Source organism: Taudactylus pleione, unplaced genomic scaffold (assembly GCF_031769625.1).
Source record: "Taudactylus pleione unplaced genomic scaffold, aTauple2 ptg000290l, whole genome shotgun sequence".
Classification (NCBI taxonomy): Eukaryota; Metazoa; Chordata; class Amphibia; order Anura; family Myobatrachidae; genus Taudactylus; species Taudactylus pleione.
In genome coordinates this window covers 7,695,142-7,711,420 of record NW_028284692.1, presented here as the reverse complement: position 1 = coordinate 7,711,420, position 16,279 = coordinate 7,695,142, and the positions used below count along the sequence as shown (strand labels likewise).

At 42.2% G+C, this 16,279-nt stretch overlaps 1 protein-coding gene across 3 annotated transcripts in view; it reads left to right on the top strand.

Annotated features, from left to right (window-relative positions):
• Window positions 1-16,279, top strand: part of ENGASE (endo-beta-N-acetylglucosaminidase) — a 63,746-nt gene that overhangs the window by 27,245 nt on the left and 20,222 nt on the right. For all 3 annotated transcript variants that reach the window (XM_088482627.1, XM_088482629.1, XM_088482628.1), the window contains exon 10: window positions 4,907-5,015. In XM_088482627.1, coding sequence (XP_088338753.1) covers window positions 4,907-5,015 — 109 coding nt within the window. The remainder of the gene's footprint in view (window positions 1-4,906; window positions 5,016-16,279) is intronic.

The following is a 16,279-nucleotide window of genomic DNA, read 5'->3' as shown; positions in this document are numbered from 1 at the left end:
CGTTTTCTGAGGCTTACATTCATGAGGGCCTTACATTCATGTACCATCCTCTCTTAAAGCTCATTCTACTCGGTCTGTGGTCCTTCGTGGGCAGCTCGCCGTTGTGCCTCTGCAGTTCAGCTTTGCAAGGCAGCCACCTGGTCTTCTGTCCATACCTTTTGTGAGGTATTATGCATTTGATACCTTCGCCTCGCAGGATGCTTCCTTCGTGCGGCGGATTCTCCTTCCAGCACAGGAGCATCTTCGTCCCAAAGCAGTATACTTTAAGGGTATCCACAGGATACCCTATGTAGAAAAAAGGACAATTCACCTCACGCTAGAAGTGACACCTGTTTATAGTATTAATCAGGTATCTTTAGCTGCCACCAGCACAAACCACGTGGAGACTGCCAATCTCCACACAATTAAAGAAATACAAAGAATATGTGCAGTGCTTAGTGGCGCTCAAAAAAAATAGATATATATAATACAAAAATGAGTGTTTTATTACACACAAAATATTCACCTATTGAATAGCTCTCCGAAGTATATAAATAATTGTTATAAAAAAACAAATACAAAATATTAGATAATAAAGATAAACAGTACTAAAAATGAAAAATAAAACTTAAAAATGAAATATAGTAAATAAATGATAACAAACAAGAAAAATACACAATGGAATCCTTCAGATAATGCACTTGTTGCTAATTAAATTAATATTCTTAAAAGAGCTCAGGTTAGACCAGAATAGACAGGATGGTAGAATTGGTCCTATCGATCTGGAAGCTACCCAAATTTAGCATATATGGAAAGAAATGTTCCAAAGAGTTATATTGGTAAATGTGACACAATGTTGTTTTCTCTTTATAAAAATAGAACAAAATATCAAAAGCTCTAAAAATAGTCTCGGTTGTGTATAGCTCAAACTAGCTTTGGCTAGTGTTACAATTAGCATGAATACAGATGCACCTGCTTCTTGAAAAAGCCGTGGTCATACGGAGAAACGCGTTGAAGGCATCGGTGCTTTCCTGCTGCTCTGTTACACTTGCTGTGACTACTTTGCCCACATATTGGATCACTATATCCGGGACACCACCAGCGTGGAACCCCCTGCCTCCTTGGCTATTTACTCAGCCCAGCTCACGGCATCTTTGGATGCAGTGCTGGTTGGCTACCTAAGAGTGAGGTGTTTATACACAGTGGGAGGATTAGCTGGCATCCACCTCTGCAGTCAGCGGCATCAACGGTCCCGGCTCTCACCTGCACAGTCAGCCATCAGAACAGCACGCTGACCGTCTCCTACACTGGTTGCGAATCTGCAGCTCCCCAGTGAGATCAGCTTGCAACGTGAGCTATTTGGATTGGCTCCCGCAAGTTGCCGATTCACCCATACTTGATCCCTGGCAGCCTTGGATTAGTTTGACTTTTGGACACTCTCACCTATTTCTCACCTATAAGTATATTTCAATATTTTCAAGGTGGACAAGAGTCCAGAGATTGCTATAACATTACAACACTGTCATCTGTATTCAAGCTAATTGGAACACTAGCCAAGGCTAGATTGAACTATACGCTCCGAGACTATTTTTACAGCTTTTGATATTTTGTTCTATTTTTATAAGAGAAGACAACGTTGTGTCACATTTACCAATATAACTGGAACATTTCTTTCCATATATGCTAAATTTGAGTATGCTTCCAGATCGATAGGACCAATTCTACCATCCTGTCTATTCTGTTCTAACCTGAGCTCTTTTAAGAATATTAATTTAATTAGCAACAAGTGCATTATCTGAAGGATTCCATCGTGTATTTTTCTTGTTTATTATCATTATCAACATTTATTTACTATATTTAATTTTTAAGTTTTTTATTTTTCATTTTTAGTACTGTTTATCTTTATCTAATATTTTGTATGTGTTTTTTATAACAATTATTTATATACTTCGGAGAGCTATTCAATATGTGAATGATATTTTATGTGTAATAAAACACTCATAATTTGTATTATATTTATCTTGTATTTTTGAGCGCCACTAAGCACTGCACATATTCTTTGGATAACCCTATGGACCCTGAAGTAGAAAATAACAGATATTGTAAGAACTTACCCTTGTTATCTATTTCTACGAAGTCCGTAGGGTTCCACAGGACTCCCGCCCTGTCGCACCTGTACTGCAGATGGGCTTTGATCTGGTCACCGGTTTTTCCGTCTCCTTCTGTGATTCTTGGGTGTTCCAGACTTTCTTCTCTCTTTATTCTCCTCCTCCGGCCTATGGCTTGTTACGAAACTGATTGCCTTGGCTAGGGGGCGGGGTATAGGAGAGGGACCCCTGTGCATCCTCGGAGGCTGAAAATTAACTCTGTGGTGCCCGATGCCTGACGTCATCACCAACACCCCAAGGTATCCTGTGGAACCCTATGGACTTGGTAGAAATAGAGATAACAAGGTTAAGTTCTTAAAATATCTCATTATTTTCACCATTGCCAAAGACTGGGAGGTTATGCATTGCACCATCATAGATCGGATTCAGTATGAATTACCGCCGGCCGCATGGCAGTGGCAGCCCGACAGAGGAGGAAATCCTGATCGTCCTCAAGGTAAGTATAACTAACTTAATTCTACCCCCTAACCCTCCTTTAGGGGTGCCTAACACTAAGTCCCCAACCCCCCGCCGGGAGCCCCTAACCCTCGATCACCGGCTTCCCGACTGCCACCCCATACATCTGTGTGATACTGCATTGCATTTAAAGTGCTCTGTTTATATATGGATAATTACAATTTTTCTTGTATCATAGAGAAGTCACTAGTACAGGTTCTCCACTGACTGTTTAAGCACAGTGACATGAGAAAATCACTGGCATGGTTTTGAGCACAGCTCTGGCTTAGTGTATGTGTGGGGCCGGGGTCCAGTATGTTTTGTTGACGATCAGAATGTCGACATTAATTATGTAGACCCCACAATGTTCAGAATATTGACCTCCACAAGGTAGACTTGCAAAATGTAGAATGGTTTACACAGTTTTCAGCCCTACCCTAACGCTAACATTTCTAGTATGGACATGAGTCACTGTTTTAACCATGTAGACATTCTGCCGGTTGGCATTTTGGTGTCGACCTTTTCACTGTAGACAACTTGACTGCATCCCTGGGGGCCTGCAGTGATTTGTATATTTAACTTGCACACATTGAACATGTGTGGGTCCTTACAGGAAATCTTTTACAGATTACTTTTGAGTAGATTTACAGCCATGTAAACCTGTGCTGCAATTTTTTTTTTTTATATTATGTAAATTATTTGCAGGGTGCATTTGTATTAATTGCAGTGCAGTTATGCAGCATGTGTTTTTATTTAAATTATTAGACTTGCGCAGAGGTTTCCAAACTCTGTCCTCAAAGCACCCTAACATTCCAGGTTTTAAGGATATCCATGGCTGAGCACAGATGGTTAAATCAAGACACAAGTACTAATTAAGTCACCTACCCAAGCATGGTTATCCTTAAAACCTGGACTAATAGGGTGGCTAGAGAACTGAGTTTACAAACCTCTGGTCTAGAGCTACAAATCTGCTAAACTAGCTGCAAGCAAGTTGAATAGGAATTAACTGTAGTTTTAGATGTTGATTGCCAACTTACACCAGTCCTGCTGACATATTTACTGGTGCTTTTTAGTAGAAAAGCTTACAACCAATCTATAGTAAAGATATTAAAATATAACCCCCATGCTTACTGCTAATACAGTGCTGCCACTGTTTATGTATATGTAATTTTGTTTTTTTATTGAACTATCATTGTGGGGTAGCTTGGAGTGAGATAAGTACCAACCAATCAGCTCATAAACACAGCCTGTAATGTGACAGAAGCTGATTGGTGCTTTGGGGTCTATGTACTAATGCTTGGGGGTAAATTTACTAAGAGTTGATTTTGGTTCCCTTTAAAATCTATCAAAACAGAGTCAACATCCCCACAAAATCCGACCAGTGTTTATATTCAAAATAGATCATTTACTAACAGTAGATTTTGGGTTCTATTTTGATGGGGCATTGGTTTCTATTTAAAGTTCTAAATGTGTTCTAATCACCCTCAATACAACCCAAAATCCTACAAAAGCATTTCTAGTGTCCAAACATGTCACATGCACTGTATTACCCACAAACACCTTCATCCCAGTGCTAAGTTGCAGATCGACAATTTTTAAAAAGTCAATTAAATGCCTATTTTATACAGCCAAAAGTACCCCACATGCTTCTCTCCAATGTTTTTTTTTTTCTTCCATCATATATTTATTTTTTAGTCCATTCTACATAATTTTAAATCAAATAGAACTTTCTCATTGTTCTATTGAAAATGGCGATTTTTTTGGATCGATTTTTGTGTCTATTTTCAAATTGACTGTTGGGGAAATAAGCTTTTTTTTTTCCTGATGGATATGGGGAAGTACAGATGGTCTAGTTGACGTTCTATTTGTGTGCAAGGTCGAATGAGTTTTGAAGGGATTTTGAGTCGGTTTTGTGTTTAGTAACTTCCTGATTGTCTACGGAAAACCGACCCTTAGTAAATTTACCACTTGTTGAGAGAGAAAGTGGAGATAAAATACCAACCAATCAGCTCTGGTCACTTTACAGGCTGTGTTTGAAAAAATACAGGAGCTGATTGGTTGGTACTTTATCTCCATACATTTCATTTATCTCCAAGGACTCCTTTGTTTTTTTTTAATCTTTATCCACTTTATCTTGCTCCAAGCTTCCCCAATATGTCTGAGGAAAATTGGAATTTTAGAAAGACAAATAAGCTATTGCTGGTTTTACTCACTCTATGTGGAAGTTTTGAGAATATGTGATTTGGGCAAGAGTTCGACATTAATCTAATCTAGTTTATCCTTCTTCTTTCATGGTGTCTGTTTCCTACTGTGTCTTGCTGCAGGTTCTGGTCTCTCTTGGAGAATCACATGTTCATTCATAGCCTCTGCACTCTTCCTATATGCACCTCTTTCTGTCTAGGTCGTGGGGAAAAGCGATTTTCCTATGGAAAGGTGAGACTGATTCTGTCATTGATTACATTCAATATTCTCCTTCCACAAGTTTCACTTCTCTGGCTAGAGTTGTACTTAGTGAGCACTTTAACCTGTTGAGTCATTATACAGTCCGTCAGAAAATACATTAATATGATTGTTATTCTATTGTCTATTTTACAGTTCCTCAAAAATGGTCTTTACGTAATCCACACGGTTTGCTTACTATAGTTTTTTTATCAAAACATATCTACATGTATTACTTATTAGTAAGGTCTTACTCGACAGCAGAGTCGGGGAACCTTTCTTCTGCCGAGGACCATTTTGATATATATAACATTATTTGCGGGCCCAGTACAGGCAACGCCCCCACCACATAATGTCACATGGGGTGAAGTCACAATCGCCGGTGATTACAGCAATGCCCGGAGCATCCCGAGGATGCTCCGGGGAGCTGTAAGGGCAGCAATGTGACCATCTGAAGCGTCCTAAGGATGCTTCAGGCGGCACTGCTGCATAGATTCTGGCTGCAGGGTGCCATTCTAGGCACCCTGCTAGCCAGATGAGGCTAGCGGAAAAAAGCTCCAAGGGCCAGACCAAATGATTCTGCGGGCCTTATACAGGCCCCCGGGGAAGTGGTTCCCCATCCCTGCTCTACATTGTTTAAATCTGGCCATGAACAGGTTCAGTCTAGTTGCTCAGTCTGATTGCTGAATGGGTAGATGTATAAACAGTTTGCAGATCTAGTTAAATTGCACAGACCTGATTGTGGAGGCTGTGCTGAGTGATCAGATTGCATTGTACATATGGAGCATGATTCAGAGATGGAAACTTTTGCACATCCGCTTCGTCTTTTGGCAAAAATATGCCAATGTCTGCAGGTGTTGTCTGAGGAAAAAGAAGCAACCTGCCGGCATCTCACAATCAACATTGTGACCTTCGGTTTTTGCAGCATCGGCCATCTGAGTAAGCCTAAGCTTAGTCAGAATGGCCACCTCCTGCCCGCTTGCGAGACCAATATTTCTGCATTGGAAGCTGCAAACACTGGCCTCAGTACTCCTAGAAAACTGGGCCGACACCCCCCCTGTTTTCTGGAAACGCAGGCAGTACTGGCCCCAAACAGCTGCAGACTGTCAAACTGGCTCCGGCTTATGGGGCACTGCGTGTGACTACACAGGACCCGTTCTGCACATGTGCAGAATGGGTAACGTGCTGGTGCAGTACCCCCTCCATCGAAGATGTACGCAAACCAATGGGTCTGCATGCATCTCTGAATCAGGCCCATGGCCGATCTATGCTGCCACATGTTGCCTAAATGTATTGATGTAACATTTGGAGCAAAAGAATATGTCTGGGTTTTAGTAGTTACCATCAGAAAATGCAAATGGTGGTGCCTGCTATAGCCACATATACGCATGTATTGGCTGACTGCCATAATCTAGCTCTATGAGATCAGCCCTTTTAACCTGATCACCAAGTGGTTGGATCTTTCTTCCAATGTTTGTTAAGTTGGTTATGATATATAGACAGTCATAACTCAAGAAATTTCGACATGTTGTCCCTGGTCGCCCATCGGAGACTAAACTGCTCCTGGCGGCACCAGTGGCGTTTTCCAGGTCCCTGCATGTGTGACTGTGACTTCTTGGTCAGACCTCTGGTGTTTATTTGTTCCTGTTCCTAATTTCTGACCCTATCCATACTCTTTTTGAATACATCCCTGTGTATCACCAAATTGGATCATAACATTGATGGTTACTTAACAGATCTGTTGGGGTGGTGCCACTCAAAATTACAAATTTGTCTGTGCTAATCAGTACATATGTGATTAACGCAACAGTTAATAAAAAATATAAGAATTTATACACAGACAAGTAACATTATTATGGCCACCATCTACATTTGATGTTGGCAGCGAGTAGCCCATAAAGTACATCACGTGCCGTGCTCTGGCTTGGTGGGTATATAAGGTGTGCAATAGGTTGTCTGCACACATCACTCCGTTGCTGTCATGGGTAAAAGCGGCGGTTTTATCAGAGTTGCAAAAAGTGATGATTATTGGCTTTCGGGCTAAGGGTGGCAGTATTTGTGAACTGTTGCTGTGGTGAAGGTGTATAGTGACTGGACAAATGGCAACATTGAGAATAACTGATGTGGAAACTGCAGAACACCACGTGCCATTGATGTGAGAGGTGAACATCTGCTACGAAGGTGCGTGAGGGCCGACCGACACGCTACTGTGAAGCAGCTCACCGTCAAAATAACCCTGGGGTCCACCAGACGTGTGTCTAAAATGACAGTTTAGTGAACTCTGCTGTGTATGGGGCTTCTAAGCAAATGGATGGTCACTGCACCTATGCTAATGAAGGTACATCGGCGGAAAAGGCTGCAATTTTCATGCCTGTATCTGAATAGGACCTCCGCTGATTGGTGAAGGGTTGCCTTCTCCGATGAGTCGCGTTTCCAGCTTCATCGAACGGATGGACGTTGGCATATCCGACGTGAAACATCGGGGAAGAACACAAGCTGGTGGTGGCAGTGTTATGGTCTGGGGAATGTTTTTATGGCATTCTCTGGGCCCACTCATCCATGTGGAAGACACCCTCAACCGATTTGGTTATGAATCCATGCTTGCAGAGCACATACACCCATACATGCAGATTTGTCATTCCTGAGGCGGATGGGATCTTCCAGCAAGACAGTGCGACATGTCACATGGCTAGAAATGTCCAACTGAAGTCTTTGTCGTGCTCATACAACCACTAAGTACTTCCCTGGCCCCCAAATTCCCTGGACTTGAACCCAGCTGAGCATCTGTGGGACCACCTCAATTGTGTTCGCTCTGTGGATATTCCACCATGCACCCTCCAGCAGATGTGGGATGCACTGCAGTCAGCATGTCTCCAGATACCTGTGCTAATCTACCAGCACCTTATTGAGTTACTCCCAGCCCGTCTAGCTGCTGTCTGTGCTGCACACTGGGGGGGGGGGGGGGGGGTGTGTGTGTGTGTGTGTGTGTGTGTATAGAGGGATTCTCTCACCTGAATTACCCACATTCTGGTGGAATCGGCTCCCTCCAAGGGAGGCTGGAGTGAAACCTGTGGGTTCTGCATTGGCAGTGGAGGTGTGGCATTCCAGGTTTTCACATTTTCCCTGACCCAGCTGGAATAAGCACTGGAGCACAGGAAGGGTTTAAAACTCCCACACACCGGATGCTCCCTGATCCTGATGCTGGACAATCTGGCCAGGCGATAGGCTGGGGGTGGTGGTTAGCATTAGGGTGCCCGGACCTGGAGGGTCCACAGACATTAGCACAAGGAGTGCTGAGACATATACTTTTATGTTGTTTGCTTATTTTCTGTTATGTGCCTATGTGTGTGTGTCCAGGACTAAACTCATGTATGCTAAGGTGCAGTATTTGCTGCTACCAAAAAGCCACTGCTTTACCAAAAATACCAGCCTGCCTGGAATCCTCATTTCAATACGCTGTTACATGTGGTTGCCCATACGGGGACCCTCTGCACTGCTTTGTAGCAACACATACGCCAGCCGCTTCCACGAACTGACAAGGCAGAACATTCGGTAAACGTGAGCATGGTTGGCGAACCAGAAAAAACGCAGTGTTATTAAGGACACTGTAACTTGCTATGCATTGTGCAATAACTGATCTATGTGTACTGAGAAAATTTTTTACTTTACTTTGTTTTTACTAAGGTGCTTAAGATATTAATCAGCATTTGTTATATCTTCACCTGCTAGTATGCTGTCTAATTTAAGTTCACCTGTTGACTGAACAGGAGCAAGACACGCATATTACTGAGGTCTCATTAAACACTGCAGTGCTGGAAGAGAGAAGCCAGTTTTTTCTCTTGTGTTCTGTTTAACCCCTGCATTGCTGGAGAAGAATAAAAGCAGTTTTCTTTTTCTGTGTTAAACATGAATTGCAATTGCTTTGCTGAAAGATATATTTATTTGTGTAAACTGGCTTGTCATTGCTCTTATATAAAAGCTGCTAAGTACCCTGTCTTTTTCATGATGGTACTCCTGGATTCTAGCCCCCCCCCCCCCCCTGTTAATGTGGGAAACTGTGTTGCTGAACTCCCAGCTATTATAGACTCAGGGAGTTGGCTAATCCTGATCTCAGAGGCTGTCCTGCCCAGGGCAGTAGAAAAGGTGCCAGGGTTAGTTGAAGTACTCTGCGTTCATGGATCCACAGAAAAGTTTTCCCGAGTGCGAGTGAGCGTCACCATAAGGGGACGTACTTAAGAGGTGGTCGCCGCGGTTGGTCCTAAGTTCCCCTATCCTATCCTATTGGGACGCAATTTCCCAGGATTTGTTGAGCTTGTGAAGGAACCACAGAGACAACACCGATGTAAAGTCTCCCAAGGCCCTACCTCGGAAAAGGGAAAAGAGTGGAAAAGCACAGCCAGTCCTCTTTGGAGAAGGAACGTCTGACTCACTAATATTAAGTGACAATAGCCCCAGGCCGGATTTGGATACACTGTTGCCTGACACAGACCTGCAAAGTTTTGCCTGATATCAACAAAACTATGCTGCCTTCGGAAATGTCATGGCTAGTGTCATAGAAGTTAATGGCATCGTATATGCCTACCCACCGGAGGACACTCCATATTTTGTTCCTTTTGTCATCACTTAAAGCCAATCTACTTTTATAGAGTCAAAGTGGAGCAAGGGAAGAAGATTGAGCAGTTGTTGTTGCCCAGGGTATAGAGTATATACCACTAGTGTTGCGAGCCGCTCAAACCCATTTTTGGGCAGGTCCTATCGGAGAAGAGAAAACACTGGAATGTATTCTGCTCCAATTCTTTTGGCCAGGAATCACGGCTGAAGTAAAAAGATACTGCCAACGGTGTCCCATGTACCAGTAGACCAGCCCAGGGCCTCATTTGAGAGCACCACTAGTGCCAATTCCTATTGTTGGGGTATCATTTGACCACATTGCAATGTACCTCGTTGGTCCACTGTAAAAATCAAAGTGGGGTAACCAATATGTTCTGGTGATCTTGGATTACGCCACCCGCTATCCAGAAGCTATACTCTTGCAGAATACCAAAACAACTACTATTGCAAGAGAGTTGAGTGCCAGGGAGTTTATGATCCTCTTTTTTCGTCGTGAGTTCGCTAAGGAAATCCTTACAGATCAGGGGACTCCATTTATGTCCCAAGTAATGGCAGAACTGTGTAAGAAGTTGGGAATAGTACGACTGCATACCACCCACAGATGGATGGGTTGGTGGAAAGATTTAACAGCACCTTTAAAGTCCTATGCTACTCCGGGCTGTCCTGGATAATAAACGGGAGTGAGATGAGTTACTTCCTTACCTCATGTTTGCCATACGTGAGGTACCCCAATCCTCAACCGGATTTAGTCCTTTTTGAGCTCCTCCTTTGAAAGGCAACCAAGAGCCGTCCTAGACATCTCGAAGGAAGGATGGGAACAGCAGAAAATAGAGAAACTGAACATTGTGGAGTAGGAACCATTGTTCGAGAAAACCTTATAGAGGTGATGCCACAGCTCAGGTGAGAAAGTTTCATCCAGGGACAAAGTTCTAGTATTGGTGCTGACACAAGAAAGTAAGTTGTTTGCCCATTGGCACGGGCTCTATGAAGTGGTGGAACCTTTAGGAACGGTAAATTACTGTGTCAGGCAGCCAGGAAGGAGACATGCAGAGCAGATATACCACGTCAACTTGCTCAAACCCTGGCAAGAAGAAAGTCCGGACCCTGTACTTCTCGCTAGACAACACGGATGTCGCACTGAGACAACATGGATGTCTCTGACAGATGCGTTGTCCAATGAGTGGCAGGGAAAAGTACAACTCAGCATCCGCAAGAAGAAGACTGAAGGGTGTCGGCCGTTGCCAAGGAATACGTGCACTGCCCCAAGCTTGGAAAAGCGAAAGGGGGGGGGGGGGGGGTGTGGTGAGAGGGATTCTCTCACCTGAATCACCCACATTATGGTGGAATCTGCTCCCTCCAAGGGTGGCTGGAGTGAAACCTGTGCGTTCTGCATTAGCAGTGGGGGTGTGGAATTCCAGGTTTTCGCATTTACACAGACCAAGCTGGATTAATCACAGGAGCACAGGAAGGGTTTAAAACTCCCACACACCTGATGCTCCTTGCTCCTGATGCTGGACAATCTTGCCAGGCGATAGGCTGGGGGTGGTGGTTCGCATTAGGATGCCAAGACCTGGAGGATCCACAGACATTAGCACAAGGAGATCTGAGACCTATATTTACGTTTATGTTGTTTGCTTATTTTCTGTTATGTGCCTGTGTGTGTGTGTGTCCAGGCCTAAACTCACATATGCTAAGGTGCAGTGTTTTGATGCTATTAAAAAGCCACTGCTTTACCAAATATATCGGCCTGTCTGGAATCCTCATTTCAATACCCCGTGTTGAAAAAAAAAAAAAAATAATAATAAATATATAGTGTGTGTGTGTGTGTGTGTGTGTGTGTGTGTGTGTATAATATTTATATTCTCTCTTTCCCTCTCTCTTTCCCCCCCCCCCCCCCCATCTGGAAAGTATTCCCTATGCTTCACTTTTTCCACATTTTGTTATGTTACAACTTATTCCAAAATGGAATAAATTCATTTCTTTCTTAAAATTCTACACACAATACCCCATAATGACCACGTGTAAAAAGTTTTTTGAGAGAATTTTGCAAATTGAATAAAAACGCTAAGATATCACATGTACATAAGTATTCACGGCCTTTGCCATGAAGCTCAAAATTGAGCTCAGGTGCATCCTGTTTCCACTGATCATCCTTGAGATGTTCCTACAGCTTAATTGGAGTCCACCTGTGGTAAAATTAAGTTGATTGGACATGATTTTGAAAGGCATACACCTGTCTATATAAAGTCCCACACTTGACAGTGCATGTCCAAACATTAAGTCCAAGGAATTGTCTGTAGACCTCTGAGACAGGGTTGTCTCGAGGCACAAATCTGGGGAAGGGTACAGAAAAATATCTGCTGCTTTGAAGGTCCCAATGAGCACAGTGGCCTCCATCAGCCGTAAATGGAAGAAGTTCAGTGCCACCAGGACTCTTCCTAGAGTTGGCCGGCCGTCTAAACTGAGCGGAGAAGAGCCCTAGTCAGGGAGGTGACCGAGAACCCGATGGTCACTCTGTGAGAGCTACAGCATTCCTCTGTGGAGAGAGGAGAACCTTCCAGAAGGACAACCATCTCTGCAGCAATCCACCAATCAGGACTGTATGGTAGAGTGGCCAGACGGAAGCCACTCCTTTAGTAAAAAGCACATGGCAACCCACCTGGAGTTTGCCAAAATGCACCTGAAGGACTCTCTGGTCTGATGAGACAAAGATTGAACTCTTTGGCGTGAATGCCAGGTGTTATGTTTGGAGGAAACCAGGCACCGCTCATCACCAGGCCAATACCGTCCCTACAGTGAAGCATGGTGGTAGCAGCATCATGCTGTGGGGATGGTTTTCGGCGACAGGAACTGGGAGACTAGTCAGGATAGAGGGAAAGATGAATGTAGCAGTGTACATCCTGGATGAAAACCTGCTCCACAGCTCTCTTGACCTCAGACTGGGGCAACTGTTCATCTTTCAGCAGGACAACGACCCTAAGCACACAGCCAATACATCAAAGGAGTGCTTCAGGACAACTCTGAATGTTCTTGAGTGGCCCAGCCAGAGCCCAGACTTGTATCTGATTGAACGTCTCTGGAGAGATCTGAAAATGGCTGTGCACCGACTCTCCCCATCCAATCTGATGGTGAAATTGCCCAAAGATAGGTGTGCCAAGCTTCTGGCATAATATTCAAAAAGACTTGAGGCTGTACTTGCTGCCAAAGGTGCATCAACACCTTTGTAAAAATCTCAAAACTTTTTACACATTGTCATTATGGGGTATTGTGTGTAGAATTTTTGATTACAAAAATGAATTTATTCCATTTTGGAACAAGGCTGTAACATAAAATATGGAAAAAAAGTGAAGCGTTGTGAATACTTTCAGGTTTCTGTGTGTCTGTATGTATGTATGTGTGTGTGTGTATATGTATATATGTATGTATATGTGTGTATATATATGTGTATGTATATGTGTGTGTATATATATATATATATATTATCTCTATATCACATACAGTCAGGTGCATAAATATTGGGACATTCACAGAATTTTCATATTTTGGCCTCTCTTCACCACCACAATGGCTTTGAAATGAAACAAAAAAAGATGTGCTTTAACTGCAGACTTTCAGATTTAATTGGAGGGTACTTACATCAAATCAGGTGAACGGTGTAGGAATTACAACGGTTTCTATATGTGCCTCCCGCTTATTAAGGGGCCAAAAGTAATGGGACAAACTAAGCAATCCTGAATCTACTTTCACTTTTTAATAGTTGCAAATCCTTTGCAGGCAATTATAACCTGAAGTCTGGAATGCATAGACATCACCAGACGCTGGGTTTCATCCCTGGAGATGCTCTGCCAGGCCTCTACTGCAAAAGTCTTCAGTTCCTGCTTGTTCTTCGGGCATTTTCCCTTCAGTTTTGTCTTCATCAAGTGAAATGCATGCTCAATCGGATTCAGGTCAGGGGATTGACTTGGCCATTGCATAACATTCCACTTTTTAGCCTTAAAAAACTCTTTGGTTGCTTTTGCAGTATGCTTCGGGTCATTGTCCATCTGCACTGTGAAGCGCCGTCCAATGAGTTCTGAAGCATTTGACTGAATATGAGCATATAATATTGCCCGAAACACTACAGAATTCATTCTGCTTGTTTTGTCAGCAGTCACATCATCAATAAATACAAGGGAACCAGTTCCATTGGCAGCCATACATGCCCATGCCATGACACTACCACCACCATGCTTCACTGATGAGGTGGTATGTTTTGGATCATGAGCAGTATCTTTCCTTCTCCATATTCTTCTCTTCCCATCACTCTGATACATGTTGATCTTTGTCTCATCTGTCTATAGGATGTTGTTCCAGAACTGTAATGGCTTTTTTAGATGTTGTTTGGCAAACTCTAATCTGGTCTTCCTGTTTTTGAGGCTCACCAATGGTTTACATCTTGTGGTGAACCCTCTATATTCACTCTTGTGAAGTCTTCTTTTGATTGTTGACTTTGCAGGAGGTAGGTGTATATGTGTCAGAGTGTTCTTGATTTGGCCAACTGTTGTGAAGGGGTTTTTGTTCCCCAGGGAAATAATTCTTCTGTCATCCACCACAGTTGTTTTCCGTGGTCTTCCAGGTCTTTTTGTGTTGCTGAGCTCTCCAGTGCATTCTTTCTTTTTAAGAATGTTCCAAACAGTTGATTTGGCCACACCTAATGTTTTTGCTATCTCTCTGATGGGTTTGTTTTGATTTTTCAGCCTAATGATGGCTTGCTTCACTGATAGTGACAGCTCTTTGGATCTCATATTGAGAGTCGACAGCAACTGATTCCAAATGCAAATGTCACACCTAGAATCAACTCCAGACCTTTTACCTGCTTAATTGATAATGAAATAACAAGGGAATAGCCCGCACCTGTCCATGAAATAGCTTTTGAGTTGATAGTCCCATTACTTTTGGCCCCTTAAAAAGTGGGAGGCACATATAGAAACCGTTGTAATTCCTACACCGTTCACCTGATTTGGATGTAATTACTCTCAAATGAAATCTGAAAGTCTGCAGTTAAAGCACATCTTGTTTGTTTCATTTCAAATCCATTGTGGTGGTGAACAGAGGCCAAAATATGAAAATTCTGTCAATGTCCCAATATTTATGCACCTGACTGTATATATAATCTATATAATATATACGTCGAGTTACGGCACTTGTAGCTTCATTCATCCAAAATAAAGGCTGCGGATAGCGTATTAGCTTACAACGTTTCAATATCTTATTTCATATTGTCATCAGGATAAATACAAGACAATAAAACATATCTTTTTTTTATACATATGTCCACCTCGTGAATGCCAGTGTGCAGGAGGGTACCACTCACCTGCTCTGCTGCCGCGCCTTGGACTGACGACATACACAGAGGACGTTCAGTCACGTTAGTTCATAGTATACAGTCCCCATAGCTACCACCAAAGCAAGGAGGGGGATACAATGTAACAAGTATAAGCTAGCATGAGTAACAAAAAGGAATGTTACAAAAACTTGTTGCAGATAAAACTTAGAAACCACATTCGATACACTTATCAATAGTACCATATAAGAAAGGTATAAATATGGAAATGTTTAAAGTTATATATCAAATATAAAAGACAACATCGTACTATAAAGTAAGTACTCTAAATCAGATTAACTAACACAAAATCGAAATCAAATACATATTAAACTTTAGCAGATATAGAATTACCTAAAATTCGAATATGAGATGCGATCATTCAGACGCCTAGGATGGATTACATCCAATCGATGGATCCATCGGACTTCACATTGAAGTAACTTGTGTGCACGATTACCACCTCTAATAGAAGAAGGGATGTAGTCAATCATCCTATATCGTAAGCTATGAAGGGGATGGTTACACTCACTGAAATGCCTTGCAACAGGCTGATCACTAGTTTTAGATAATAAAGCTGCACGAATGGCTGGCTGATGGTGCACCATCTGCTCCTTAAGTTTTCGTTCGGTTTTACCGATATAATTTAACCCACAGGGGCATATAATTTGATAGACTACGAAAGAGGAATTACAGTTAAAATAATGTTTTATTTTGTAAATGTCTAAAAGTGTCACAAGTTAATAAAAACTGACATGTGACACATGTACATTTTAAAGCATCCTAATCTGCTATTACTCAAAAAAGAAGAGATTTCATTATTTTTCTTATCACAAGAATTGGTTATAACTAGCAAATCGCGGAGGTTACAACCTCTGGAATAAAAAGTCATAAATTGATAATCTTTAAGTGTTAATGTTTCATCACCTTGCACAATTGGCCATAAACTTTTAGCAGTGCTATTGATCAATGGTGATGCTACATTAAAACTATTAACCAATGGAAATCCAATATCAGTCTTTATCTGACTTGTTGTTACATAGCAGATCCTTTCTGTCCAAAGCAAAGTGCTCTCCTTTTTTTTTTTTTAGAGTATCCTCTCTAGAACTTTCTCTATAAGAGAATCAATTTGAGATACTGCTGTATGGTAATCACTATTTATACGGAAAATACGGATCATTGAGAATACGGAACCATTAATTAAAGATTTAGGGTGGAAGCTTTGGGCTTTTAATAACTTATTTCTATCAGTTGGTTTAGTAAAAACTGTAGTCCTAAGATGGTT